We start from the raw sequence: 26,823 nt of genomic DNA on the forward strand, positions 1-26,823 counted from the left end.
CTCTCTCTCTCTCTCTCTCTCTCTCTCTCTCTCTCTCTCTCTCTCTCTCTCTCTCTCTCTCTCTCTCTCTCTCTCTCTCTCTCTCTCTCTCAATATATCATATGATATGATCGAGTACACGTTGTGTATGCCATGTAAACAATTAGAAGAGTTCTAAAATAGACTTGAGAGCATAAAGAATATTTAAGAAATTGAACTAAGAATGGGCAAAACATTCTTGGTAACCCCAAATAAAAAAGTAGTTTGAAATGCTTTGGAGGCATAGCAAGCTCATTCATTCATTATGATTTTGGGGATATATTGAAAACTCTTTCAATAATAAATAATTTTACAAATGATAATTTTCTCATTTTCAGAAAAAATATAAAGAAAAATTAATGACATGCATAGAGTTCACCAAGGCAAAAGGCCAAGCCCACTTTTATACAAACACCTTTAATCCTCAAAGGAGATAATTATTGTTACTTTGTGGATAAGAAGTGGGTGGATGAAAACGCGTTTGGCCTCCTACCTCAATGGACTCTATATATATCATCAACTCTTTTTCATTAAGAGAGGAAAACTATTGTTTGTAAATATATTTATCATTGGGAATGCGTTGAGTGCATCAATAGAATAATTATGAATAGATGGGTCTAGCAATGTCTTTGAAATTTTTTAGAGCACACTTGAATTTGTGGTTATTTAATAATAAATCTTTCTACAATCCAAACCATATGTTTTTTTGGAAAGTTCTTTGGCTCTTGCTTCAACTTCTTAAATATTTATTATTAAGTCTTCTATGTTTTGAAACTCTTCTCACTAGATATCAATGATTCACAATTGCTCTCACACAATGAGAAATGTGGAAGTGCCTCCATGAAGGCATTCACTCTTGGAAAACATACTATGAAATAAACAAACAAGCATGCAAGCAATATGAAACAATATTGAATTAAGAAAAAAATAGTGAAATTTTCTTTCTTGTGAAATTTTTATTTAGTAAGAAATAATGATGCCATATAAATCCAAGTCTAAAATTAATAAATTGATTATAAAACTTTAATAATAATTAAAAGTTAATCATTAATATTTGTTTATGACACAAAGAAATCTAGTATCTTCTAGAAACTTCTAGAATGTGTAAAAAAATTTTAGAAGATTCTAGGAAGGATCTAGTCTTATATCGAGATCTTGTATTGTATCAATTGTGTATCAAGAAAGGTATTCTTGTACTTCATCATTTTGTAATAAAGAAATAACTTCTTCATCTTCTTGATTCTTGCAGTCTTCAGCTTTTTCATGGCTGTCTCAATGTCTTCAGGCCTTCTTTCTAACTGTCTAATGCATAGGACCAGCAACTCTTCTCTATTCAAACCCTCTTCCCATGGTAGAATACTCCAAGTAGCAATAGTCTCCTCAATAGGCATGATTGGCTGTTGTCCATACATTAATTCAGCAGGCATATACCCTGTAACTGCACTATGAGTGGTCCTACCATCCCACAAAGCCTCACTCTCTCCCTCTTTTTCTTCTTCTTCTTCCCTTGTCTTCTTCTTCTTCTTCTTCTTCTCTCTCTCTCTCTCTCTCTCTCTCTCTCTCTCTCTCTCTCTCTCTCTCTCTCTCTCTCTCTCTCTCTCTCTCTTCTTCTTCTTCTCCTCCTCCTCTCTCTCTCTTCTATGGCCTGACAGTAAGGGGGGAAATAAGGTGGCCTCCCCTAAGGCTTTCTATCCTCATTACGATTGAGGGAAATTTATATAGGCATTTGGGGGTTCATTGTTGGGGGGTGTGGTATCTCCCCTAGCCTCCATGTGTCCTTGTGGTGCATGACAATGACCTGCAATCGACTGATCAACATCGCCATCTCCTTCTTGGCTTCCTCCCCTATTGTTGATGTCGCGTTGTTTCCTCCTCCTTTCCATGTCGATTGTAGCTGCCCTCCCTCATCATCTCCCGTTCACCGATTCCACTCCCTCTTCATGTTGATGCAACGACAAGGGGGGTGGTAGTAATAAACAAAAAATTGATTAAAATAATTTGGGAGGGCATTTCAAGCGATGGTATATTACATCCTCTCCCACTTGGAGAACTCCAGATGTCCTCATCTCGGTAGAACTGGGTAAGAAGAAGAGAGAATTATAGAGAGGAAATATAAAATTTAAATGAAAAAGAAAACAAAAAAAAATAAAGAGAGAATAAAATAAGAAAAAAGAGGAGAGAGAGAAAAAGAGAGAAGAATAATAAAGAGGAAGAGACATTAGAAAAAAGAGAAAATTCTTTTTTAAATTTAAATATTTTTTGAAAGAGAAAGGAAGGGAGAGAGGAGAGAGGGGAAAAGAGAGAGAGAGAGAAGAAAAAGATAAAATTTTAAAGAGAGAAGGAAAAAATGAAAATTAAGAGAAAGGGGAGGAGAAGAAAAGAGGGTGGAGAGAGAGAGAGAGAGAGAGAGAGAGAGAGAGAGAGAGAGAGAGAGAATTAAACATAGGGAATTTAGGGGAGAGAGAGAGAGAGAGTAAATTAAACAAAATAAAAATAGAGTTAAAAAAAAGAAAAATGAATTGTTGAGTGAAATATCACTCATCGTTTCAAGGCCGCAAAGCAGCCTAGTATAGATAATATGAATATATACACATAAAGCATTCAGAACCTCCTAAGATATTGGAGGGTCACTTGACATTGAAGTTGGGTGTTCGGTATGCACTTGGTGCGAGCGTTGGAACGGAATCTTGTGAACTAGGTAGGCTAAGGGTGGGTTCACACTTGCACGGTGGAGAAAAAGGGTGAAAAATCCCCTTTTCCACCCATCTACAAGGATTTCCCAAGAGTTGTCTGCCATCTCATTCACGTTAGTGGTGGACAAGGAAAGGAGCCAAAGAGAAGACATGGCACGAAGGAGAAGTATCCGTGCTGGGCAGGCAGGAAGAGAGGAGCAAAAACTTGGCCATGATGTGTCAAAAAAAGCCCCTAAGTTTTTTGGCCTTCCACCATGTGTGTGAACATACAGTTTTCCATGCTGAAATTTGATTGGCCATCTCTATTTGGGATGCCTGTTTGTCTGCCTAGTCTGAACCCACCCTGAAGCACGGTAGAAAATTCTGGTTGCCCATGGCTGTAGCGATTAAGTGCGGCCTTCCCTCTCTCTCTTCATCCCTCTCCTCTTCTCATGATTCTAGGATCACTTCCTCCTCCTGCTCTTCTTCTTCTTCTTCCGCCTTCGTGCAATCGCGTCCTTTGCAGGCAAACAGCGCTTTTCCAACTCTTGCGAGGAGCAGCAAATGCCACTTCTTTTCATTGCAAGGTCGAGGGCGAAGGCATTCCAATACAGTGATAGCCGCTGGAATACAAATCGACCGCCGGAGATACTTTGACGACTTGCTTACCAGACAGCTCGTAAGTGCATTCTTCCCGGCGCACAATCGATAATCGAGCGATCGAGTCATTGAATGCAAAACTTAGCATTTACTCGGTTTAGAGTGTTTGGCTTTCATTTCATGTTTTCACCATTCATAGATCAAAATCTGCTTGCTGTTTTCCCGCATTGTCGACGAAAAGGATCTTTCTCAGCAGATAGAAAACCTTTAACTGGGAATTTGGAGGGACTTTCTAGAACCAAATCAATCTGTATTTGTCAATAATTGTTATTGCTATGACAGTTCTATAGAATTTAAGGTTAAAAGCCCCCTTCTTCAAATTCTGAAGGCTGTTTTGAAAATTTGGGCGATTCATCTTGCATTAGATTTTGATTTTCTGCAAACACCCTTTCTGGAATCAAATCAATGTGCATTTGCCAAAAATTGTCGATGTTGCTCCTTTAAAATTTGAAGGCTCTTTTGAAAATTTTGCAATTCATTTTACATTTTTCTGCAAACACCAGTGTAAGCTATTCCTCACACACCGTTTTCTAAAACTTAGCTGCACTCTCTCCGTCCATCATATCATCATTTTTTGTTAGTGTCTATAGTTACAAGATCATACTTTTCAATTTGCTTTTTTAATTTCAATTCCTTGAGGGCTTGCTTCTATGCGATTTTGTATCTCGAAGTAGAAAAAAGTATTGCTCAATCGTAGGAACTAATTACAGGCACAATGGTTGAGACAGCATACTCTTGGAAAGCCATCATGCCTTCTCAGGTTTCTCCATCACTGTAGGCTTTGAGGCAGCATTATGCTCTTAACAAGAAGGATGACATACCTTTCTCCTCATCTTCTTTCACTTTACAAGATGTTGTGAAGATGATGGGTGCAGAGTTTGGAGAATTCACATGTAGCAGATAACCTGAATACACTCCCTTGTCTCCAATTCATTTCCATTAGGAGCTGCATATCAATTAGAGTCTAATGATGAGGCTAGCCATCTATCTACTTAGGGAGGATACACCTCTTCGGGACGATTGACAAACCCTTTTCTTCATCATAGCCAAACTTGGTATTAGGTTTGTATAATTCTTTTGATTCGTTTTGATTGAAATACTTCTTTGTTGCTTCTCTTTTTGTGCAGGACCTGGTTGTAAGTTATGATGGGAACCATGACTGATATTAGTATGTTAATGTTCATAGAGGAGGCTCTAGAGGCAAATGCATGCCTTCTAATATACATGTTACATTACGATCTGCTTGAGCATGTTATTGATGTTAATCAATCGCAATTCCCTCCCTCCCTTCCACTTCTCATGATAATTTAAAATCTGTTTCTTTTGCTTTTAGTACCTTAGGATTAGATTTAACACTTGCATCATCCACATTAGGTTCAATATTGTCATTGCCAAGTATAATATGATTAGGATCTTCTATTTCAGTTCCAAGTTCTTTTTCCTTTTGGGTTTCACATGTTACCTATCCACATGTTTATGCCACTTTGCACCTTGGTTCTCTCTTATTTGGAATGCCATCTGTACACACTGTACCTTACACGTACTTGCAGGTGAGGACATGTACTCATAGCTCTAATGCACAATTCAATAGAAGAAAAGAGAACCCAAGAAAGGTGGAAGAGATCCACAAATCTTTCTAACAATAGTAAATAGAGGACAATTACTGGCTTTGCGAGTTGAAGCTCTGTCCAATGCTTCGATTTCATGAAGTCACCTAACTATAATATATATGGGATAACTTGCTACCCTGCCTCAATTTGCTCTCTCTCTCTCTCTCTCTTACACACACACACACACACACACACACACACACACACACACACACACACAGCATAAGATGAAGGAAGAATACTACACTGATTGAAGAAGAATGTTGATACAATGGGGATTGACTAATCAGTCCTTGCATGCAGTTCAAAGCGTTAGTGAGGCCCCAAGCACAAAGAGTTGAAGTGTGTACCTACAAATCAAAGAAAAAAGACTACAGAGTGTGCGTATTTGCCAAGTGGGGGGTGCGGCTATAAATAGTCTAAATACCAAAAACTGGCCGACTTGTTCCTATAGGGGCCATAATTGGTCGACTAGTGATAAATGCTGGTCATTGAAGAGAAAATTGCTAGAGAAATTGGAGAGTTCCCAAAAAAATCCTAGATGACAATGACAATGTCTGACAGGTGTTGGCAGATTGTGGAAAGCAGAAATCGGCCTAAGAATGCACATAGGAAGCTGACAAATAAAGAAAATGTAGCTAAACTATGAGAGCTCCTATGTTTTTGTCAGACTTTGATAGGAGCTCACAACTAGGAGATGATAGACTAACATGACTAACATAGGCAGGCTAACACCCCCTCTCAGATCCTGGGAGTGTCTGAACACCTAACAATCTCATGTGATGAAGCAGAGAAGCCTTGGGCAAAGGCTTCGTAATAAAGAAATCCATTGCATTGTCCTCCATGGGATAGTAGGCCACCGCTAACTTGAAATCCATGGTCCGCTCTTGAACATAGTGATACTAAACCTCAATGTGCTTTGCCTAAGCATGAACACAAGGTTCTTTACTAGATCTAGAGCACTCTATTGATATGTAGCTCCATAGGTCCAGGCTGAGGAAAGCCGATCTCTGCCAACATGCAGTGAAGCCAAACCGCTTCCATAGCTGTAGAACATAAGGCACGATACTTTGCCTCTATAGAAGAAAGAACCATAGTAGGTTGCGTCTTGTTGCTCCACGAGATAACTCTCGATCCCAAGGAAGAAAGCATAACCTGTAGTGGATTGTCGTGAATCCAAATTCCTTACTTAGTCAAAATCACTCCATCGAGAGATATTAACCCCCTCTCCATACATGATTCCGTAGGATCAAGTCTTGTTAAATAACGAAGAACACGTAAGGTCGTTGTCCAATAGTCTTGAGTGGGAATCTTCATGAAAGAAGACAACAATGCCACAACAAAAGAAACATCCGGCTGAGTGTGAATAAGCCAGATGAGGGAGCTAATAAGACACCTATAACGGGTGGCATCTATAAGGGAAGCTTTGGCCGCCAAAAGCTTGGACTCCGGGTCCATAGGGCAAGAAATAGGCTAGTAATGTCCAGGCCAAACTCTTAAGAGTAGTTCGGTTATGTACCTATGTAGCGAAATAAAAATATCATTGGAAAAATTAGGGCATACGAGGATGAGGGCTGAAGTAAGCAATTCCTTCAACTCCTTAAAGCTATAATCAACAGTAGCATCCCAAAAGAATCGTGCAATGGTGGCATAATGCTTAATGAAGCGTGTATAAAATGAAGAGAGACCAAGGAAACTACATAATGAAGTGGTGGTGGATGGAGTGGGCTAGTCCTTAATACATTACACTCTCTTGGGGTTAGCTTGTATGCCATTTTTGTTAACAATGTGTCCCAAGTACTCCATTGATGTCTGCATGAAGTTACACTTTCTTTTCTTAGTGCTCTCTTTAGATATTAAACATCCTTTTGACATTTACTAAGTGCTCCTCTTGTGACTTGTTGTAAATGAGAATGTCATCAAAGAAAACGATCACAAACTTGAATAAGAAGGGGCAGAGAATTCTATTTATGAGGGTTTGAAATGTGGTGGGAGTGTTAGTCAATCCAAAAGACATCACTAGAAAATGATAAAGCCCACAATCAGTCTTGAAAGCTGTTTTGATCTCTTTACCCTTCCTCATACAAATCTGATGGTAGCCAAAGCGCAGATCAATCTTAGTGAAGAAGCATGCCCCTTTTAACTCATCCAACAAGTTGTCCATCTGTGCAGGATAGAGAGCCTACATCAGTGAAGGAGGCTTTACAGTTTGATCATTGGCAGACAATGATAGAAGTCGAGTTGGAGGCTATTGAGCAGAATGACACTTGGTACCTTGTGCCTTATCCCTCTCATAAGAAGGCGATTGGTGTCAAATGGGTCTTTAAGACCAAGTATCATAGTGATGGCTCTTTGGACAAGCACAAGGCTCGCCTTGTTGCTTAAGGTTTTTCATGGCGCCCAAGTGTTGATTTTCATGATACTTTTGCCCCTACTACTCGCATGGTGACTATTCGTGCTGTTCTTACCTTGGCTAGTCATAGGAGATGGCCTGCCTTTGAGTTGGATGTGAAGTCAACCTTCTTGAATGGTGATTTGAAGGAGGAGATCTATGTTGCGCAGCCTCTTGGCTCTGGTTCCTCAGATGGGAAGGTTTATAGGTTGAAGAAGACCTTATATGCCCTAAAACAGGCTCCATGTGCTTGGAACGAGAAGATTGACTCCTTTCTCCAGGCAAAGTTGGGATATCGGCGCTCAAAGGTTGATCCGCAGCTTTATGTGCATACTTCTGAGAGTGGTCTAGTGTTGTTTGTTTTGTATGTTGATGACTTGATTGCTACAGGTGATCATGCCCAGAAGGTCGAAGAGACAAGGCAGCCCTACATTAGAAGTTCGAAATGACAGATTTAGGACTTCTCCATTTCTTTTTGGGTCACGAGATTTATCAGACTCCAAGGGGGATTTTCATCTCTCAACAGAGATATGTCTAGGAGCTCTTGGTGACTTTTGAGATGGCAGATTGTCAGTCCATTTCTACTTCTATGGATCCGAACTGGAAGGCCACTTTACACATAGATTCTCCTTTGGCAGATGCTGCTGGCTACCGTTAGTAGCTGATTGGATCATTGATTTGACTCTTTAACACACATCTTGATCTATGTTTTGTTGTAGGTCTCTTAGCTGGGTTCATGAGTGCATCCCAGCAGGTGCATTGGTATGCTGCTCAGAGGTTACTTCGGTTTCTCAGGGGGACCTCCGACCTTGGGATTTCCTATCCAGCAGGTTCAAGTGCTTTTGATCTTGTTCTTGCAGGTTGGAGTGATTTGGATTGGGTTGGCGATGTGGACCAAAGGCGGTCTACTATAGGTTATTGTTTTACCTTGGGTGTTGGTGCTATCTCTTGGAGTAGCAAGAAGCAGCCCACGATAGTCCTATCTTCGACTGAGGCAGAGTATCGGGCCGTGTCTTCTACCACATGTGAGACTATGTGGTTTCGGTGTTTGTTGGAGGAGCTTGGCTACCCCCAGACTTGTCCTACTATGTGGCATCGGTTGGACTGCATCAGTCGGCTGCATTAGTTGGACTGCATCAGTCGGCTGGCTGCATTAAATGCAGCCGACATGATCATTTTTTAGGCATTATTTTCAGCCTATAAATAGGTTGTGTTTTCAGTAGTCTTGGCAATTGTGTCTCACAGATTTCAGCCTGCAGATTGCGGAGATTGCTCTTGGGGCTGATGGAGATCGAGATCTTCAAGGTGGAGACATACGCAGATATTCTCTCTGCACCTGTGTATAATTTTACATCCTTATACAACGTTTTTCACTGCAGATTTTCTGCGTTTCACTGTCTCTTTCACTCTCTCTCTTCTCTCTCTGGTTCACTCTTTGTCTCGGTCATTTGCTTCTGCATGGCTTTACTCTGACAGTAAGTGGGTATTTTGGGTCTGCTATTAGTCGTGGAATTGCCTCTAAAACCACCCCCATATGGGGCTGACCTCAATTGGATGCAGGGCTGTCCATAACTTTGCTGAAAACTCTCATTCTTATGGTACTTTCTTGTATATCTTTTAGCCAATTCAATTGCATCAAATAGTGTAGTAGGCTTTTGAGCCATGACATCCATCAATAGGCTTGGTTAGAACCCATAGATGTACGTGTGCAATTTGGCATCATCACCAATGCTCTCCACATACATGGTCAAGTTCTTAAACTGATTTATGTACTCTCGTGCAGTGAGATTATGTTGGTCAAGAGTGTACCATTGTCTTGCCAACTGCTCTTTTTCCACGGGGGATACAAATACTTGAATCATATGCATTTTAAAGTCTTTCCAATTAATGAACTGATGATTCTCTTGATTGGTATAGCGCCATCATGTGTAGGCAAATCCTTCCTAGTGGAGAGAAGCAAATATAATTTTCTGATCATTCGTGTGGGGATAAATATTGAAGTAGGACTTTAATTTGGAGGTCCATTCTTCCAAGTTAGATGGTGATGGGGATTGCCCATTGTATTTAGTGAGAAGGATCTTATCACGGAGATCATGAGGGCCTTGCTGTCCATGGAAACCTTGCTGTCCATACATACTATGTTGTGCATTTATCCCATGTTGCCCATTATAGCCATATTGCCCATTATTGCTATGCTAGCCATTAATACCATACTGTCCATGATAGGGCTTAGCCATATAAGTTCCATTGGGCTCTGACAGAGAGTAGAGGAGCTTATATCAATGGTGGGTGAGGGTCTCACTGGAGGGTTGGTTGTATGGGTGATGGGGGAGCTCAACAGAGGCTTGTCATGAGTATGAGTGGGCTCACCGACTTCATCGGTAGAAGGGGAAATACCCTTGGATCCAAGAATGCCGTTTGGGCCATGGAGTGGCTCAAGTGGTGGAGGCCGTCGAGACTCACGCTTGGATTCATTTGTCTTTCTTGGGCCGGAGTGGTAGCTAAGTGAGCTACAAGAGTGGTGAGTTGCTCTAGGGTTTTTTGAGTCCTAGAGTTCGAGAGGGCCATTTGCTCAATCATTACATCAAATTTTGACATCATTTGGTTATGGTTGGCAACCATATTGTTATGCCTCTCCATGTGACGAAGCTCATGCTGACATAGAGTGTGTAGGGATCCATATCTGGCACTTCCTCATGCATATCACCATGATAATCCTGTGCTGAGCTAGGTTCATCATTTGTTGAGGTCATAGTCCCTGGAGTTCCTAATCTCCCTTTGGACCTCTTCATGAGCTTTACTTTTGCCTTTTTGGCTAGCCATTTAGATGCAGTCCATACGATCCACTGTCAGTAAATGGGATGTAACTTTTGGTGGAAAACTCCAATTGGTGAGATTTTTGATTGAAATTGAAGGGGGGAAGCCCTCTTCAAGATGAGCTACTAAGCTTTTTGATAGAAAATGATTAGAGAATTCTACAATTGGATTTTTGTGTCTATCTTGGAGTGGTTTACACTGTCCACAGTGACCTCAATGCACAAAAATGGCCATAACTTTTGGATTGCAGCTCCGATTGGGGAGATTTTTGATTCAAACCAGAGGGAATGAAGCCCTCCTCGAGAGGAGCTCCTAGGTGTAAAATAGAATTTTCTGTAATTGGATCTTTGTGTCTGTCCTTGATTGATTGACTAAAAACATTGTTTGTCCCTTTATCCAAATGCACTGTGTGGATGCCTCAGTATCATCATAAACAGCATTGTGGGCATACTGAGCATAATCTCAATTACATTTACATGTCCATCTGCTTTGTCATCACTGCATAAGTGGATCTTAATGCTCTACATCTCCTTTGACTACATGCATATTTCATTGGGAGTGGTGGTGACTATGGGGGTGTATCTGCACCTGCATACAAGTATTGGGCTCCGGATTACCTGGAGTAGGGCAAATTTCCCCTCGGGCTGGGTTGTGCACCCCTTCAGGGTCTTAAGTGGTAAGGGAGGGTCATCTCCCTTTTGGTTTACCACCTCGTCTGACATCGGCCTTTTTCTCAGCCGGAGTATATATGGCAGACATTTTTATTAAGCAATCAACATTAGATGCATTGGAAAGGAAGCATTTTATCTTTTTATGAGATGCATGCATGAAACAAGGGCTTGGGTAGGGCTTACCTTCGCACTCCAGTGACTCACTGATTGCTACTTACCCTGTTTACAAAGGCTTATTACTCACTTGGGATTAATCCAAAGCATACAAGATCGGGGAAGAGTTAATGTCAACAAAAGCAATTGATTTAAAGTTAATCATGATGCATTGGAAAGCAATTGGGACATTGATTTCAGTGGGTACATGCATACAATGAAAAATTAAACTAATAGAGTATATGCAATCGTAATCTCTCCAACAAAAGGAATTAAGCTCAGCAAGTGGATTAAGATGAGAGATTAATATTGGATTGACATACCTTTTTAGTGTTTGGGGAAGATAGATAAAACATGATCCATCATGATGCCAATTTCTCCATCAAGCAAGTCCGATTGATTTAAGCACGCCAATGGATGGAGCTTTCAAGCATTTGATGCTTCCTCTGATGGTAGGGACTCCTGTGCTTGTGTCCAAACTTAATCTTCAATAGTGGAAAGCTTCAAAGGGGGCTTTCATGGCTACCCACAAGAAATCCTTGTATGCTGAGCTCCATGTCCTCAATCTGGGTAAGAGAGGTCAAGAATGGTTGAAGGAGCTCTTGAGGGCTGAGATTTCAAAGGTGGGAAGGCTTGAGCTGAGCTTTAATGGCGGAGATAGCTCCAGATGAAGAATTCATGGCTGCCCAAATTGTCGAGCTGTTGTCCATCTTCTAGGGTTTGCTCTAGGGCCAAGAATGCCAAGAGGAGAAAGAAGAGAGTGCTGAAGGAGTGCCCAAGGCTGGCCCGGTGCTCCATTGAGCAGTAGGAGGTTAGCAGGAGGGCTGGAGCAGGTAGGAGAAGCCAACGCAAAATGCATTGAAAATCACGGGCTGCTCCCTAGTGGCTACTACCGGCCTTACCCAGCCAATGGGGTGCCTTATGGGTTGCTGGAGATGCCCAAAGTCATGTGGGGATGGTGATTGAAGTCTTGGAGGTAGTTGAGAAGAGATCTTGGGGGTTCTTGTGGCTGGCAGCCATGGTAACTTGCAGAAGAAGAGAGAGAAGGGACTGAGATAAAAAGTAATTGAGATTTTTGCCTCTTCTAACTTCTGAGTCTCCAAGTTTTTGATCAGTTTGAGAACCATTTGTGGTCACTTTTGGGATTAGTTTTGCATCAGTTTTTGCAATCAATTTGTGATCTGTTTAGGATCACATTTGCAGCAGTTTGTGATCAGTTCTCAAATCAAGAAGTGGCATTTCTATTTTCTTGAATGTTTCAAACTTAACAATAAGCGAACATTATACTTTTTGAGCGTACTACATTGTTCAAGACATTTACATGGCCTTTGGTGCCTAATCCAACATATGGAGGTGTCTCCCCTGCATTGCTTAATGTTTTATGGTTTGGCCACTTGGCTAGTCCAGGACAATGATTGGGCAGTCTTCCAAATGAAAACCTAGCATGTGTGTTGGCATTCTACCTCTTCGTGGTATTGATTGGCTTCATCACCCATTTCTTTGACCCTTGATATTGAGCAGCTCCCTCATTTATGACAGCATTTCCTAGTCATCAAATTGCATGACTATTCCTCCATTCGTGTCACTTAAATGTGGGTCTTCACGGGTATGATGTCCTTGCGCTACTTGTTGTAGCTATGCCATCATCTAGCCAGAATCTAGAAAAATCCCTAGTATTTTTGTTTCACTCAAAATTATATATTAAAATTTCCTTGTGTCTTAGAGCTGAAGCTAGATAGGCTTCAGTTTTTGTTCTATGCAACATTAAATTGACAATTTGCTTCTTCACAACTTTACCAAGTGAATAAGTTTGAGCTGCATACCATATAGGAGGCAGAAAAACAAGAAGCTGAAGCAACCTTGACCACTCCTCTAGATTGCATTAGAGAGGCCTACGTGGGTTCTGAGATTGATAAGGTTGTGAGAGGTATCAAAACAATAGGGAATTTGCCAGATTTTGGCTGCATGATAGCATAGCGACAACTACTATTGCAAACATCATAACACATGTCATGGGGATGTGTATTTTTAATGCTTAGCTTTGGCATTGTTACGTTGTGCGCATCTGAGGTGCACTTATGAAGTGCAAGTTAGTCAAGTCATGGTGACAGCCAAAGTATCTCAACTAAACAATGGTGACATCGGCAAAAGTTGTGTAATGTCATGTTGGGTAGGTACTTGTGGATTCTTGGTGTCAATGTGGGTGAAGGCCATTAATTGGGCCATTAAAATGTCCAATGGGGGTTAGCATATTAAATGTGAATGGGCACTAGTGAGTCCTTGGGTAGGGACAAAATAACAATAAATTAATTTTCAAAAAGTAAAATTCTGAAAAAAAAATCAAATAATGCTGAAAATGACATTTAGAAGGCTGCCAAGTGGCAAACTTTTCTATGCAGGTTGAGAGAGGGCTGTTGGGGCTGCATCTTGAAGGCTGAGAGAGAAGGAGGGTGCTGTCCTAGCAGGCGTCAGCAGGTTTTGGCCATTTCCAGCCAGCTAGGAAGGCCCTTGCAGCAGGCAAGAACTCTTACAGGGATGGCAGCAGCTGATGATTGTATCCTAGGCTGGATGACAGCCATTTTGGGCCTCCAAGCTGCTGGGCAACTGCGTTTAATGCTGATTCACAATGGAATCAGCAATTCCTCTCTTCTTAGCTCTCTCTCTCATCTCCAGATATTCCCTAAGAATTTCTCAGTCATTTTTAGCTTTTGGTGAAGAGTAGTTGAAGAAATTGCTATCAAACACTAGTTTATAGTAGAAATTAGGGTTCCTCCGGTACCTGTGGATCTGCACCTGCTTATTGTGAAGACCCCACACTTGGTGTAGTAGTTGAAGACAAAGAATTTGCAATTGATATGAGCCTCGAGGGGTGAGCCCATTCTCCAATGATTGCAATAGATTGGAGACCCAGTAGTGCTTGAATTGAAGCCCAATCAAGGGACCATAGTCACAAGTGATAGGGCATGATGACAATGATGGAGTCTCGGCACCCTAGCCGGGTAATCCCAAGCAGGGGAAGCAAGGTGGTGGCAACATATAATAGGGGTAGTGGCGAGACCAAAGTCTGCCATCACGGTTGGTGAACTACTCAACTCCAGAGGGTTTATCTGACTAGTGTGCAAAGGCTCATATCATTTTCTTTGAGATCTCGGATACGAGTCGTATTCACATTTGTGAGCTTCCTCTTGATGAGATGACTGTAGAGGCCTAGTTGTCATAGTCGAGTATATTAGCATCTGTTTGGCTTGTGGACAGTGGAGCTACTAATCACATGACTCTTGAAGAGGACATTTTTATTTCGGGAGCCCTTGCAGGAGCCAGGAGAGTCCGTGTAGGAAAATAACTCTTTAGTCAAGATTTAAGTCCAAGGTCATGTCAATTTTTCCATTGACTAGGGTCCGAATCTTGCTTTGTTGGATGATGTTTATTATGTCTCCCAGCTCGGGATGAACTTGTTGTTTGTTGAGTAGCTTTGCTAGTTGGGGTGAGGAGTTTTCTTCACAGTGACTATAGTCGAGGTCCTAGACTCTTAGACTAGTTTAGTGATTGCTTACGGCAAGACACAAACTAATGGCCTTTATCACACAATCCATTTTCTCACCGAGCCAACTGTCAATGATTCAGATTTCCATCGCTTCTAGGCCTTGGCTACCATACGGGAGCCCACCGACTTGGTGCGTCTTTGGCATTTTCGCTTAGGACATGTTAGCTATGACTCTTTTTATGAGCTATCACGTCAGGGGATGGTTGAGGGCCTTCTCTGCCTAAAGCTATCTCGAGAGGTTTGTAAAGCATGTTAGCTAGGTAAGCAACATCATACATCCTTCTCTTAAGAGTCTACCACTTGTGCTGAGAAGCCCCTTAGTCTCATTTATGTAAATCTTTGAGGTTTCATATCCACTGTCGCCTTAAATGGCGCGTTGTACTTCTTTTGATAGTGGATGATATCTCGGTATATGTGGGTATACTTTCTTAAGCACAAGTCCGATGCCTTTACTCATTTCAATGCTTGGGTGTTGCTGGTTCATAACTAGATTGGTCGTTGTGTGGGTGTTATGAGGAGTGATTCTGGTTGCAAGTTTACCTCCCATGAGTTCTTTGAGTTTCTATAGGAGTAGGTGTTGCCCGCCAACTCACCTCTATGAACTCCCCTACACAAAATGGTGTCATATAGGAACTAGACAGTTATGAATATGGTACGCTCTATCCTATTTGTAGTAGAGCTCCTTTTGTGCCTTTGGGTTGAGGTTGTTAACATAGGTGTATATTCTTAACTCATGTTCGGTTGTGGTGATCCCTTAAAAGACTTCATACGAGGCATTTTTTTGGCTCTCGGTCTATTGTTTCTCACTCTAGAGTCTTCAATAGTTATGCTTATATGCAGACTCAGGATGACAAGATAGAAAAGCTCACCCCTTGCACAGATCTCTTGATCTTTGTAGGCTATTTTTCCGAAGCAGAAGCCTGCCGTTTGTTCGATCCTTGGACGAACAAGGTGATCGTTAAGAGGGATATTGTCTTTGATGAGAGGGACATAGCGTAATCTTTTGCACTAGACTCTGCGCTCTCATCTCCCTAACATCATTTGAGATTGCGCCTTCTGAGCTGGGCCTACTACCCGCTCTTGACCTTTCTGCAGATACTTCCACTTCTAGGTTCTCTTTATGCGACCCGTTACCTTGGTACGACCACACCATACAAGATTTGGGGATCCTTTCACTGAATTCCGCTTCGAAGGGTCCTAGAAGGTCTGCTCAACTCACCTCTCAGACTTCATATGTATCGTTGTTTACAGTTGATTGCATTGTACATTCTAAGCGGAACAGTTGGTAGGAGGCTCTCTAGGACCCTTTGTGGCGTGAGGCTATGAAGAAGAAATTGGATAGTATCAATCAAAATGGAACTTGGACCTTGGTGAATCATCCTTGTCACAAGCTGGTCACATTGGGACGAAGTTTATTTTTAGGACCAAGCTAAAGGCTGACAGTACTTTAGACAAATACAAGGTTCACCTCGTGGTGCCAGGTTTAAGGCAAAAGCATGGTATTGACTATGAGGAAACCTTTACTTCTACTGTCAGTTGAAATCATTTTGTCTGTTAGTTGTGCTTGCGACACACCATGGTTGGACAATCTATCAGATGGACGTTGAAAGTGAATTTTTGAACAATTATTTGAAGGAGCAAGTCTATATGGAGCAGTCTCTTAGCTTTTCTTCTGCTGATAGGAATGATAAGATATTTTGCTTGTGCTATTAGATGGACGTCACAAGTGCATTTTTTAACAATTATTTGGAGAAGGAAGTCTATGTGGAGCAGTCTCTCGGTTTTTCTTTTGCTGATTGGAATGATAAGACATTTCGCTTGCGTTATCAGATGGACGTTGAAAGTGTATTTTTGAACAATTATTTGGAGGAGGAAGTCTATGTGGAGCAATCTCTCGGCTTTATTTCTTCTGATTGGAATGATAAGATATTTTGCTTATGGAAAGCTCCTTATGGGCTGAAGCAAGCACTGAAGTCTTGGTACCATAGGATGTACGAGTTCTTATGAACTCGTGGATACCATTCTACCCTCTATGATCCAAATCTATATGTGTGTATCACTAGTGCGAGGGTCAACTATATCCTATTATACGTTGATGATATACTACTCACTGGCTCAGATTCTATGGCTATAGCAGAAATCAAGGCAAAGCTTTGTACTACATTCAAGATGACATAGACTTAGGTTTGTTATCTTATTTCTTAGGAATGGAGATTGCTCGATGTGAGGGAAGTATCTTTTTGTCATAGCAGAAGTATACTCTACTGCTAGTGAAACAATATTGCACTAATCAGACACGGCCAATAGCTATGTCTCTAAATCCTACTATCCATCTGTATAAGGATGTCTCAAGTTAGCTTTTGATGCTCACACATATCGTTTTGTTATATGGAAACTACTTTGATTGATTCATACTAGGCTAGATCTTGCATACTCAGTTAGTTTGCTTAGTCAGTATCTTAATACACCTAGGATATCTCATTGGATTACTCATCTTCGTGTATTAAGATATTTAAGGTTTACCTATAATTATGGGCTAACTTATGGTCATGGTTTATGCTTACAGGGATATACTGATTCTAATTGGGTGAGAGGCCTTGATACCTAGGGTTTTCCATAGTGGCTACTTCTACACCTTGGACATGGCACCCATCTCTTGGGTTAGACATAAGCAAGAGACGTTGGTAGCTTCTACGGCTAAGACAGAGTATTGGACTCTCTTGAATGGTACTATGGAGGCTACCTATTTGAGGAACTTGCTGGCCACACTTTAGTTTGTTTGAGAGACGTCTATAGTTATCTACTGTAACAACTAGAGTGTCCTTACCCTTGCAGGCAATTTGATCATCACCCCTTGGATACAACACGTTGCGGTTTATTTTCATTTCACTGGAGAGCAGGTTGAACTAGACACTATATTTGCCTAGAGTTTGTGCCTTCTAGTGATAGTTTTGCAAATATTGGCCAGTTCTATAGTACCTTGTACCATGGATTAGCTTGGGTATACTTTTTTCTACTTTTTCAGATTGACAGGGAGAGGGTGCTTCTCTCTTACTTCTCCTTCCAATTTTAGAGGGATCAATTTTCTTCTCGTGATAGTGACAATGATGATACTTATAGTTTTCTACTCTCAAACATTTACTATGTATGGTATATTATGGACAATTGAAACTTCATGTGTATTGTCAGGATGACATGATTGTAAAAGAGTGCTTGGGCAAGTGAACGATTCCCCTACGAGAACATTGTCCAAGTAGCACTGTTGCATTGCATTCTGTATGAGCATGCAAATCTTGCATCTTCCTTTGCATTATCTTACGAATTGGCATCTGGTTCATGCAAACATACATCTGTGCGTATTTATCCCTTTTCGGTCACCCTTGGAGTGGCCGACTCTGAATCCACCATACTGATGGCATTGCACATGACAGTCTTCAAAAGCAGCTTTTTCCTATGCTTGTATGTTGGCTTTGCTTGTTTTGCTTGCTTCCACATGTGTTGTGGTTCTCTCTCTGCATATTTTTCATATGATTCACATATACACACACACCCTTGGATAATCCCTATTCCCTAGGCACTTGTCCTAGTAGTATGTGGGATTGCTTTTATGAAGGTAGTGGGGCTATCCATCATTTTTTCCCATCCTTTGAGGCATAATAACTCAATGAGATAGATATTGATTTGAAATCCTCACTCAATGCTAAATCTTGCTAGAAATTGAAACATAGTTCTTGTTAAAAAAACAAAGGATAGTTTCTTGATTTTATCTACCTTTGTAGATGGTAGCCCCTTGGGCAGTGGATGAGTACCTCTGGTTCGATGCCATGGCCTCTCTGGGATGATCTATTGGGCTCCCTTGGTAAGATAACCATTGTCTTTGTAGTCTTGGTGGGTCATTGGGTAGCTGATGCGTATCCTTTGCCTGATGCCCTAGCTACTTTGGGGTGGACACCTTGGGGTAAAAGAAAAAAGGAGAATAAAAAAACAAGGACTTATTTCTCATGGCTTAGTTTTGGGCGTGAGAGGAGATGTTGAGCTAAAATTACACTAGCGACTTAAACAGTCCCAAAATACGCTTAATTAATGAAGAGACCTTCTTATTTAAAAAAGAAGCGTGATCCTGGAGAGCTATCGTGTACCACATGCAAAACCCTAATTTGGGTTTTTCCAGACTTTCTATAAATAGGCATGCAGTCCACCACTCTCCCTCAATCTCGTTTTTGTAGGTTTTAGGAGACACATCTCTATTGCCCACACCCTGTTGGTGGTGGTGGACATTGCGGTTAGAGCTTCGCATTGCTGTTCGCTACTATCTCGGGCCTGATTCTAGTCTCTGAGCCTACCTGTGAGCTATCGCCTACAGACTAGAGCTGTCACTTGCTGTAGTCCGACAACGTTGCCGTATTTTGGAGCTATCGTCTATTGTCTGATGCTTGTGCTTGTTGCTGATGTCATCAACTGGACCTATCGCCATCAGTCAGACACTGCTGCAGTCATCCATAGTTAGCGTCTGCTGAGTTTCTCTCTCCTCTAGCTGTCCTTCACTTCTTGCACAATTGTCTGCTGCTTCCAACTATCACCTTTTTTTTCTCTCAGGTATCTGCATTTTTGGTCTTTCTCTCTCCTCTCAGGTTGTTTCCATCAAATCCAGTTGCCTTGGCTGCGTTTGCTATTGTTCAACACATAGAGGCTGCCTTCTTGTGTTTTGGGATCCGAGTATGACACTCTCTCCAGCTCATAACCTATGCCTTGATCCTAGAGATACGAGAGTTCGAGGTTCAATATTTGCTTTATAGTGTGTTTGTTACATGAGCATTTTATATTTAGTAGTCATTCACTTCATTATTCATTGTGTTCACTATCTCTGAGTTACCTTATTCCTAATTATGTTTTGTGTTTTTTTAGTTTGTGTTTTATCGTCCAATTGGTTTTGTGTTTTTTGTGTTTAGAGCATTTCTTCACAAATGAACATGTCCAATAGGTCTTGTTAGTTAGCCATGCAACAGGTCATAGACATTGGACAGGCCTATCACAAATTGCTAGCTTTTGCTATCACGTGATGCGTCGCGTCCCCATCACCTTGTGACACTTGCAAAAGTGACATCACTTTTAAAAGTGATGGAGTCATCACAAGGACGGTGTCCTGGTGTCCTAATGGTTTGTCCCTTGCGTTACTTTGTGACTATGCAAGGGACAAATTGAATCCAAGAGTTGTTGGTAAATTTTGACAGCCGTTCTATTGAGGATTGAAAGAGACCAGTCCATGTCTTAGTGTACTTGAACATTTTGGAAATACAAATTAAAAGAATACTGCAAGGGGCACCAATTGTTAGGTGTGGTAAAGTGTATTTTCAGTTTTGTGCATTTTATTTCTTGCTGTAATTTGTGGTAAATTAGGTCATCTACTACCCTTCCCAAGAAGGAAGGCTGGTTTCAACACCATCTAATAGATGTGAAGCCCCACATTCATTGGTGATGAACATGGTGATTTCTTGTGCAATCCAGGCTCACATAGAGCATTGCATATAGCAGATTTGTTAATCACTCAGAATTATGTAATTTTCCCTTATGTCTTAGAGCTGAAGGTATAACAAGGCTTCAGTTTCTTCTGTTGCAGTACTTAACTGATAATATCTTTGTAACATTTTCTCCATATGGAATAAGTATTGAACTTTATAGTATGGCAGGAGGCAGAAGCGCGAGAAGCTGAAGCAACCTTGACTTGTCCTGTAGAATGCATCAGAGAAGTTTACAACTGTTCAGAGTTTGATAAGGTTCTGCATGAAGCTGAAGAAGGAAATAGCCTGGTAAATTCTAAGAGAATTTTTCTGACCCTCTGGGCTTGAAGGTGAATAGTACTTTCTTTGTAAGTGTTTCAACCTTCACTTCTTATTCTTGTAGGTGGTGGTGGATTTTTATAGCTCCTCTTGTGGCGCATGCAAATATCTACTTCCACAACTAGTTAAACTATGTAAGAGTGTATGTATCTTTTATCATTATACACTTTTGATCTGAAATTTAAGTGAAAGGTTAACATTGTGTTTTTCTTGGGCACTTGAAATCATTCGCCTTCAGACATTCTAATGTGGATTCTGTATTGCATATCTTTGTTTTATTTGAAAGTGGATAGTGGACACGTTGACATGTTGGTAAACAGTACCACATTGTATGGACATTGGACATGTAGGTGCATTGGTTCCACTTTAATAGAATGGAGTTTTAAGGTATTGTTGTTTTGGTGAAAGTTATATAGACATACATATTCTCTTGTTGACACATACAGTTTGAAGACTAGTGATGGAGCAGAAGAGCCTGCAGTGTGAGGCCTATCTACCAATTTTTTCTTTTACAAAGCAAGGTGCCCCCTAGACCTTAATCCTAGCCTTGTATGTAAACCTGTGGATGTATCTCCTCCTGCTGCCTATGCTCCTTTTTGTTCATGGGTTAAACTAGGTACCTTCTTCCATGTAGGTTTTGGCATTATAGATGCCAAGTGCTATTTTCAAAGCTCTTGTACTAGACATTCTTCCTAGAGAATGGCCAGCCCGGGAGATGTCTCTTTTCTATGTTTACTTCATTTGTATAGCTAAGGTGGTACTTGTTAGACTTATCTTTTCTTGGAACAAACATTTGGGGTTGATGAATAAACTTGAGAGAAATTCAGCATTGGGAAAAGTTAAAACCAGCATTTGTTCTGAGTATAATTTTCTTTTTCAAGTTGGGATATGGACCTATCACTCTTTACTATACCTTTGTTTATGCCCAATTCTCAAGAGCAAGAAGTATGAAGTCGTAGATGGAGATGGAGATGATGATAAGGCTTGGGATGGAGATTGTCAATGTTTCTGTAGATGATATAAGATGGGTGTGACTTTCTCACACTGGATGAGAATGCATAATGCATTGCTCTAGAGACTTTGGAGAAGAGGACAAGCTTTCTCTCGCTCAATCTCTTTCTTGCAATGGATATAGAACTGGTCCTTTCATTTGATCCAAATGCATTGCTCTAGAGACTTTGGAGAAGAGGACAAGCTTTCTCTCGCTCAATCTCTTTCTTGCAATGGATATAGAACTGGTCCTTTCATTTGATCCAAATACAAGGCTCGCCTTGTAGTGCAAGGTTTTTGACAAAGGCATGGTATCAATCAAGAAGAGACCTTTATACCCACAGCACGGTTGACATCGTTCCACTTGTTAGTAGTACTAGCTGCTCACCACCGTTGGCTTCTATATCTGATGGAGGTTAAGAGTGCCTTCATGGACGGTCATTTGGAGGAGGAAGTCTATGTGGAGCAGCCTTTGAGATTTTCTAAGGTATTTATTTGTAGAAAGATCTTTATGGGCCATAGTAACCAAACAATGTGTTTCATCTTAGTGAAACATGGATCTCGAAAGTTTAAAATGTTTGTGAAATGAATTTAAAAAAAAAAGAGGGTTTCTTTTAGTTAAAAGAACATTTGGACTGTTTTTCTTTTACAACTTGTGAATTTTTCTACTCTCCTTAGGTGTCCAATCATCTTCTCCTTCATTTGTTCCTACTTTGTTTTGTTTTCCAAAATGGGTTTGTGAATTAAAAATTTTTTAAAGGGTTTTTTATTGAAAAAACATGTGGGGTGTTTTTGTATTACGACCCACATTTTTTCGTTGTCCTCCTCCTTGCATGTCTCATCACCTTCTCCTCCTTGTGTGTCTACTTCTCCATCTCTTCCTACTCTACCTCGTCCTTCTCCACCTTCATCTCATCTCTTTCCCTTCTTTCCACATCTTCCACACGCTCCCCCTCCTCCACCTTCTGCTCTACCTTGGACCTCCACCTCAAGAAAAAATGCCTCCCTACAAGGTTTTCACTCATGAACATTAGTTTTTACTTTCACTTTTCATTATGTATTATATGCATATTATAGCCTATACGTTTTGATTAGTGAGTCATGAATGCTAATTTCTAAATCAATAGGTAAAATGGATGTTTTGGTTTTGACTTTTGACTCTAGGATCTAGGCGAAATTAACATTTTCATATTATGGATCTATTTTTTTCTCTAATAATACTAGATATGGATCTATTTTTTAAACTCTAATATTATTAATATGTAGTAATTTGAAAAGATTTTCAAAACCTTAAAACCTCAAGGTAGCAAATGAAATGAAATGTGAAATGAAAGCTCGAAACCTTGAAACACAAAATAGACCGAAATCTGGTGACTATGTTATGGGCTGAAGCAAGCATTATGATCACAATTGCAGAGGACGGATGAGTTCCTTCAAGCTCATGGTTCCCATTCTATCCCTTATGACCTGAACTTGTATATCACACTCATCTTAGAGGAAATTAGTTATAACTTGCTATACATAGATGATTTACTCATTAGAGGCTTAGATTCTACTACCATAGGGGATAAAAAGGCCCAACTTATTACCACATTTGAGATGATTGACCCTGGTCAAATGTCTTATTTTTTGGGGATGGAGGTAGGTAGATTTGGGGATGCCATATTTATTTCATAACAAAGCACGCATTTCAATTAGTTGAGCAGTTTTGCACTGATCAGACACAGCTTGTGGCCATGCCTCTCAGTCCCATTGCCAAACGAGGGGGGGGGGGAGAGAGAGAGAGAGAGGGGAAGGAAGGGAGGATATATGCTTTGCCAAACTCATTACATTTCCTCCAGATCTGTTACAGAGTACATGGGTGATTAAAATCATCATGAGACTCATCATACAAACAACATCAAAAGAATCCATTTCCCTACTTTCTTGGTGACCTCTCTTGTTTTGGTGCCATTTTCACATGTCTTCCACCCTTCAGGATTAAATGTAAATGTCTAATACAAACAATGCTGGATTTTGACAAAAATACAATTGTATTCAAAAGATAGAGTTAGGGTTTACCCAATTAGGGGCTTCACACTTGGTTTGACACTGCTGATTGTCATGCTTTTCCCCACTTAGCGGCTACAAACATGGTTTGGCATGGTTGACCACCATTCTCTTGTTACCTTGTCTCTTTGGCTTAGGTTTAGGGTTTTTTAAAATGACGTACTTATAAACCCTAGGTAACCACAGGCCTGATATTTAGGAACGGAAAATCCCTCATACTAGAGATGCACAGCTATTTGGGCAAAGGGCTTACATTTTGTGTTTGGCTGTTGATTTTTGACCGATGTGAGTTGTATTCATGTCTTGGAACAGTCGATATGTGGAAGTTGCACACACACAAAATGTTACTTCTAAGATTTTCTTCTCATGTCCACACATAAATGTCATTGTATTTGTGTGATTGTTGGTATTGCTGCATGCTATAAGGTACAAAGGCCATAATTGTGAGGGCCCTTGTAAGGTCTTGTGAATTTTTTGACTGTGTAAAGTCCCCTCTCTCATTCAAAATGATATTACTGTGTTCTTTTTCTCATTCAATGAGATTTATCCGTGATAAGCTGGCTGTGTGAATCAGGGCTGTGGAGATGAGTGTCCAGTAGAAGATCCCACAGGGGTAATTTTTGTGAAGCATAATGTTCGAGATGAATATGATGAACCCACTGTAAGAACTTGGAACTCTCAGTTTGCATAGCACCATGTTAATGTGTCAATTTGTGAACATAAGTTAGTGCATGTCATTGTTCTGCCATCATTGAATGGAGTTATTACTTCTGCATCTTTACCTTGTAAATGTAAGAGAGTTGCAAGATCAAGTCTGTCAGAACTCATACAATTTTGCAAGCAAGGACACACATCTGGGTGACATCATGTCTTGCCTCTACTTGAATGAAATTCATTCTAAGGAATTCCTTATGAAAGTTTGAAATGCTTTTATTCAATAGTTTATTAACAATTTTCATAACAAAAAGCTGGTGTATATCCACAATCCACACACACCACACCCTCAACTGTTAAGCAACTTGTGATATTGCTATGTAACTGTCAACATGGAAAATAGCAAAAAGGAAGATAATTGATTCAAACACACAAAATGTACCTGTCATTTGTCAATGGCTTGGTGCTTTTTCTGACCTCCTATGTAGTACCTCTCCTGTAAGGGATAATGCCTTGGCAGGTTATTTGATAATACTTCAAATGTAAAGCATCAGGCATTTGAGGTTTCAGTGCTGCACATAGAGGAATGCTTCAGTAAGCTTAACTAGTACTCTAAAGGCTCCTCTGCAGATCAATGAATTCATAAGCAATGTCTTCCTCTTCTGTAGACTTATGAGAAAGCATGTAAGCATCCTTGTGGAAAGCATATAAGCATCATGTCGAGATGTCCTGGTAGTCTTATCCTATTTGCTATCTATTAGTTGATAGAAACGTGAGATGGTTGGTTTCTTGACAGAATGTAGCATAGTGGTAATAACATGTAAATTTAAAGTGATGTTGCAGAGGTAGATACAGGTCTCCCTTTTTCTTTGTGGATTTAGGTTTTTTCAGCCCAAGCAGGGCTGAACTGCTCTCTCTGTGGCTCTGAGTACAGTAGCTAAAGAGTGCAGTATTTGACTAAGTATCATGAATTCAGGGTAGATAAAAGTTCTCTCTTTGCATAGAGAGTCAAATGTATAGGAACTTTGCATTGCATGACAAGTGTTTTTGCAGCCTCTCATGGCCTGCAATTTAGCTTCTCAATGTGATGTTTTTGCCTTACCTATCTAGAATGATGTTCTTCATCTGCAGGTGTGGCTTTATGTTCTCTTAGTTATGTGTCTAAAGCGTGCACACCATAGTTTCTGGAAAAACTGCAGAAGTCCTGTTTCTGCAATTTCACCAGTTCTGCTTCTGTTTCCATTTCCATCATTATTTATGCCTTTCTCATCCCTATTGTTACTGGAAATTCCTGGAAACTTCAAACTTTTACCTTTTTGTTTGCCTCCTTTCGAACCATTTTGTAGTTTCCCATAGGCATGGTGCATGTGCATGCTGGCATGCATTGTGTATGTGGTTAATTCTAGTGTGTTTAGTATCAATGCCAATGTCAATCATCATATCAGGTTTAGTTTCAATGAAGTTAGCAGTATAGTTGAAGCCATTTCTCTACACTCTTGATTGTGGGAGCTTTCCATGAAGTGTTGGATGGTTTGGTTTTTTTGTAGGATCTTGCCAGATTTTATTCGATCCGAACTGTGCCAATGTTCACACTGTTCATGGTGAGTACTTTCTAATCAATTGAATGTAGGATTTCTTCCGGTAGATGGATTCTCTTCTAACCATTCCAAGCAGTTATAGCTGTGATATCTCTGCTGAATCTTTGGAGTGCTCATATGGTTCTGCACAGAATGGCTCTCCTATTGAGCATTTTTATACAAGAGACAGGGGACGCTTACAGTACACACTATGCCAAATTTTTGGAAGAGTCTTAGAGTAACTGGCAGCTTCAATGTGCTAAAAAACAAGAAAGGGAACGTATGTAGCTTGTACATGCTCCTCCTATCCTGTACTTCTCTGAAATCTTAAATTGTTAAATTTGAAAAAAACTTAATTTTTTTTGGAAATAAGACATTGAAAATTTCAGCATGGTTACATATTGAGTGTTGGACGCACAATCCCTACCTAGAGTGTGGGCATATTGAGTATCTAATAGTGGACTAAATAGCACCATTTAGATCTACGCTACTTATGATGTGGATTTAAGTCATTATTACTTCTTTGCAACTTGTTAAAAATCAACCAAATAAACAATATGCACTTGATTAAAGAGTTAGCATCTCTTGTTGTTTAGTCTAACTTTTTGGCTTGGTTGTGCTCGTCTTGACAATTTTGGGTATAAGAAGGTGCCTAAATAAGGTGACAACAAGAAATAAAACAATCAAGGATGAGGTGACAACAAGAAATAAAACAATTAAGGCAAAGGTTGCAAATTAAGCCTAATCATATGTGGTAATTGGACTTAATATATGTATATAGATGTGTTGTATGTGTACACATATATATGAGCATATGAGGTAAGTGTTAATCTCTATGAACATCACGTTCATGAGTTTTGGTTTCCTTGAAGTTTCTTGGTCTCTAGTTGTGTTTCCTACACTATGCATGCTTGTAAACTAGGTATTAGAGTGCCATAGGCTATCATACAACTATAGGCTTGTGCTTTTAGGCCTTGAGATTGATGCCAAAGTAATGTTACTTCACAAACTATGGTTGAGCTATCTATGGCCTTGTTATGTAGAGTTTGTAGGCTAAACCTCAATGTGCCATGGACCATGGATTGTATTGTAACATTTGATATTAAACTATTAACTATGGGTTTAGAATTTTTGCAATATTGGGGTCAATAGCGTGTGTCATGATATATACTCTAGTCC

At 40.3% G+C, this 26,823-nt stretch overlaps 1 protein-coding gene across 3 annotated transcripts; it reads left to right on the forward strand.

Moving 5' to 3' along the window:
• Nucleotides 1–2,984: 2,984 nt before the first annotated feature.
• On the forward strand, nucleotides 2,985–26,098 carry LOC148041849 (uncharacterized). 3 transcript variants are annotated; one of them, XM_087683222.1, is made up of 6 exons: nucleotides 2,992–3,369; nucleotides 20,225–20,344; nucleotides 20,439–20,516; nucleotides 23,988–24,074; nucleotides 25,615–25,668; nucleotides 25,797–26,081. In XM_087683222.1, exons 1-6 carry the CDS (start codon nucleotides 3,085–3,087, stop codon nucleotides 25,884–25,886), a joined length of 714 nt encoding a protein of 237 aa, XP_087539348.1. In that variant the 5' UTR covers nucleotides 2,992–3,084; the 3' UTR covers nucleotides 25,887–26,081. The 3 variants fall into 3 exon arrangements, with proteins under 3 accessions (XP_087539365.1, XP_087539357.1, XP_087539348.1); XM_087683231.1 differs by lacking the exon at nucleotides 23,988–24,074 and having other exon boundaries at nucleotides 2,988–3,369; nucleotides 25,797–26,098; XM_087683239.1 differs by lacking the exons at nucleotides 23,988–24,074; nucleotides 25,615–25,668; nucleotides 25,797–26,081 and adding an exon at nucleotides 20,661–20,813 and having other exon boundaries at nucleotides 2,985–3,369; nucleotides 20,439–20,508.
• Nucleotides 26,099–26,823: the final 725 nt, after the last annotated feature.

Source organism: Lygodium microphyllum, chromosome 1 (assembly GCF_053477565.2).
Source record: "Lygodium microphyllum isolate KBCC chromosome 1, Lygodium_microphyllum_v1.1.10, whole genome shotgun sequence".
In the NCBI taxonomy this organism is placed as follows: domain Eukaryota; kingdom Viridiplantae; phylum Streptophyta; class Polypodiopsida; order Schizaeales; family Lygodiaceae; genus Lygodium; species Lygodium microphyllum.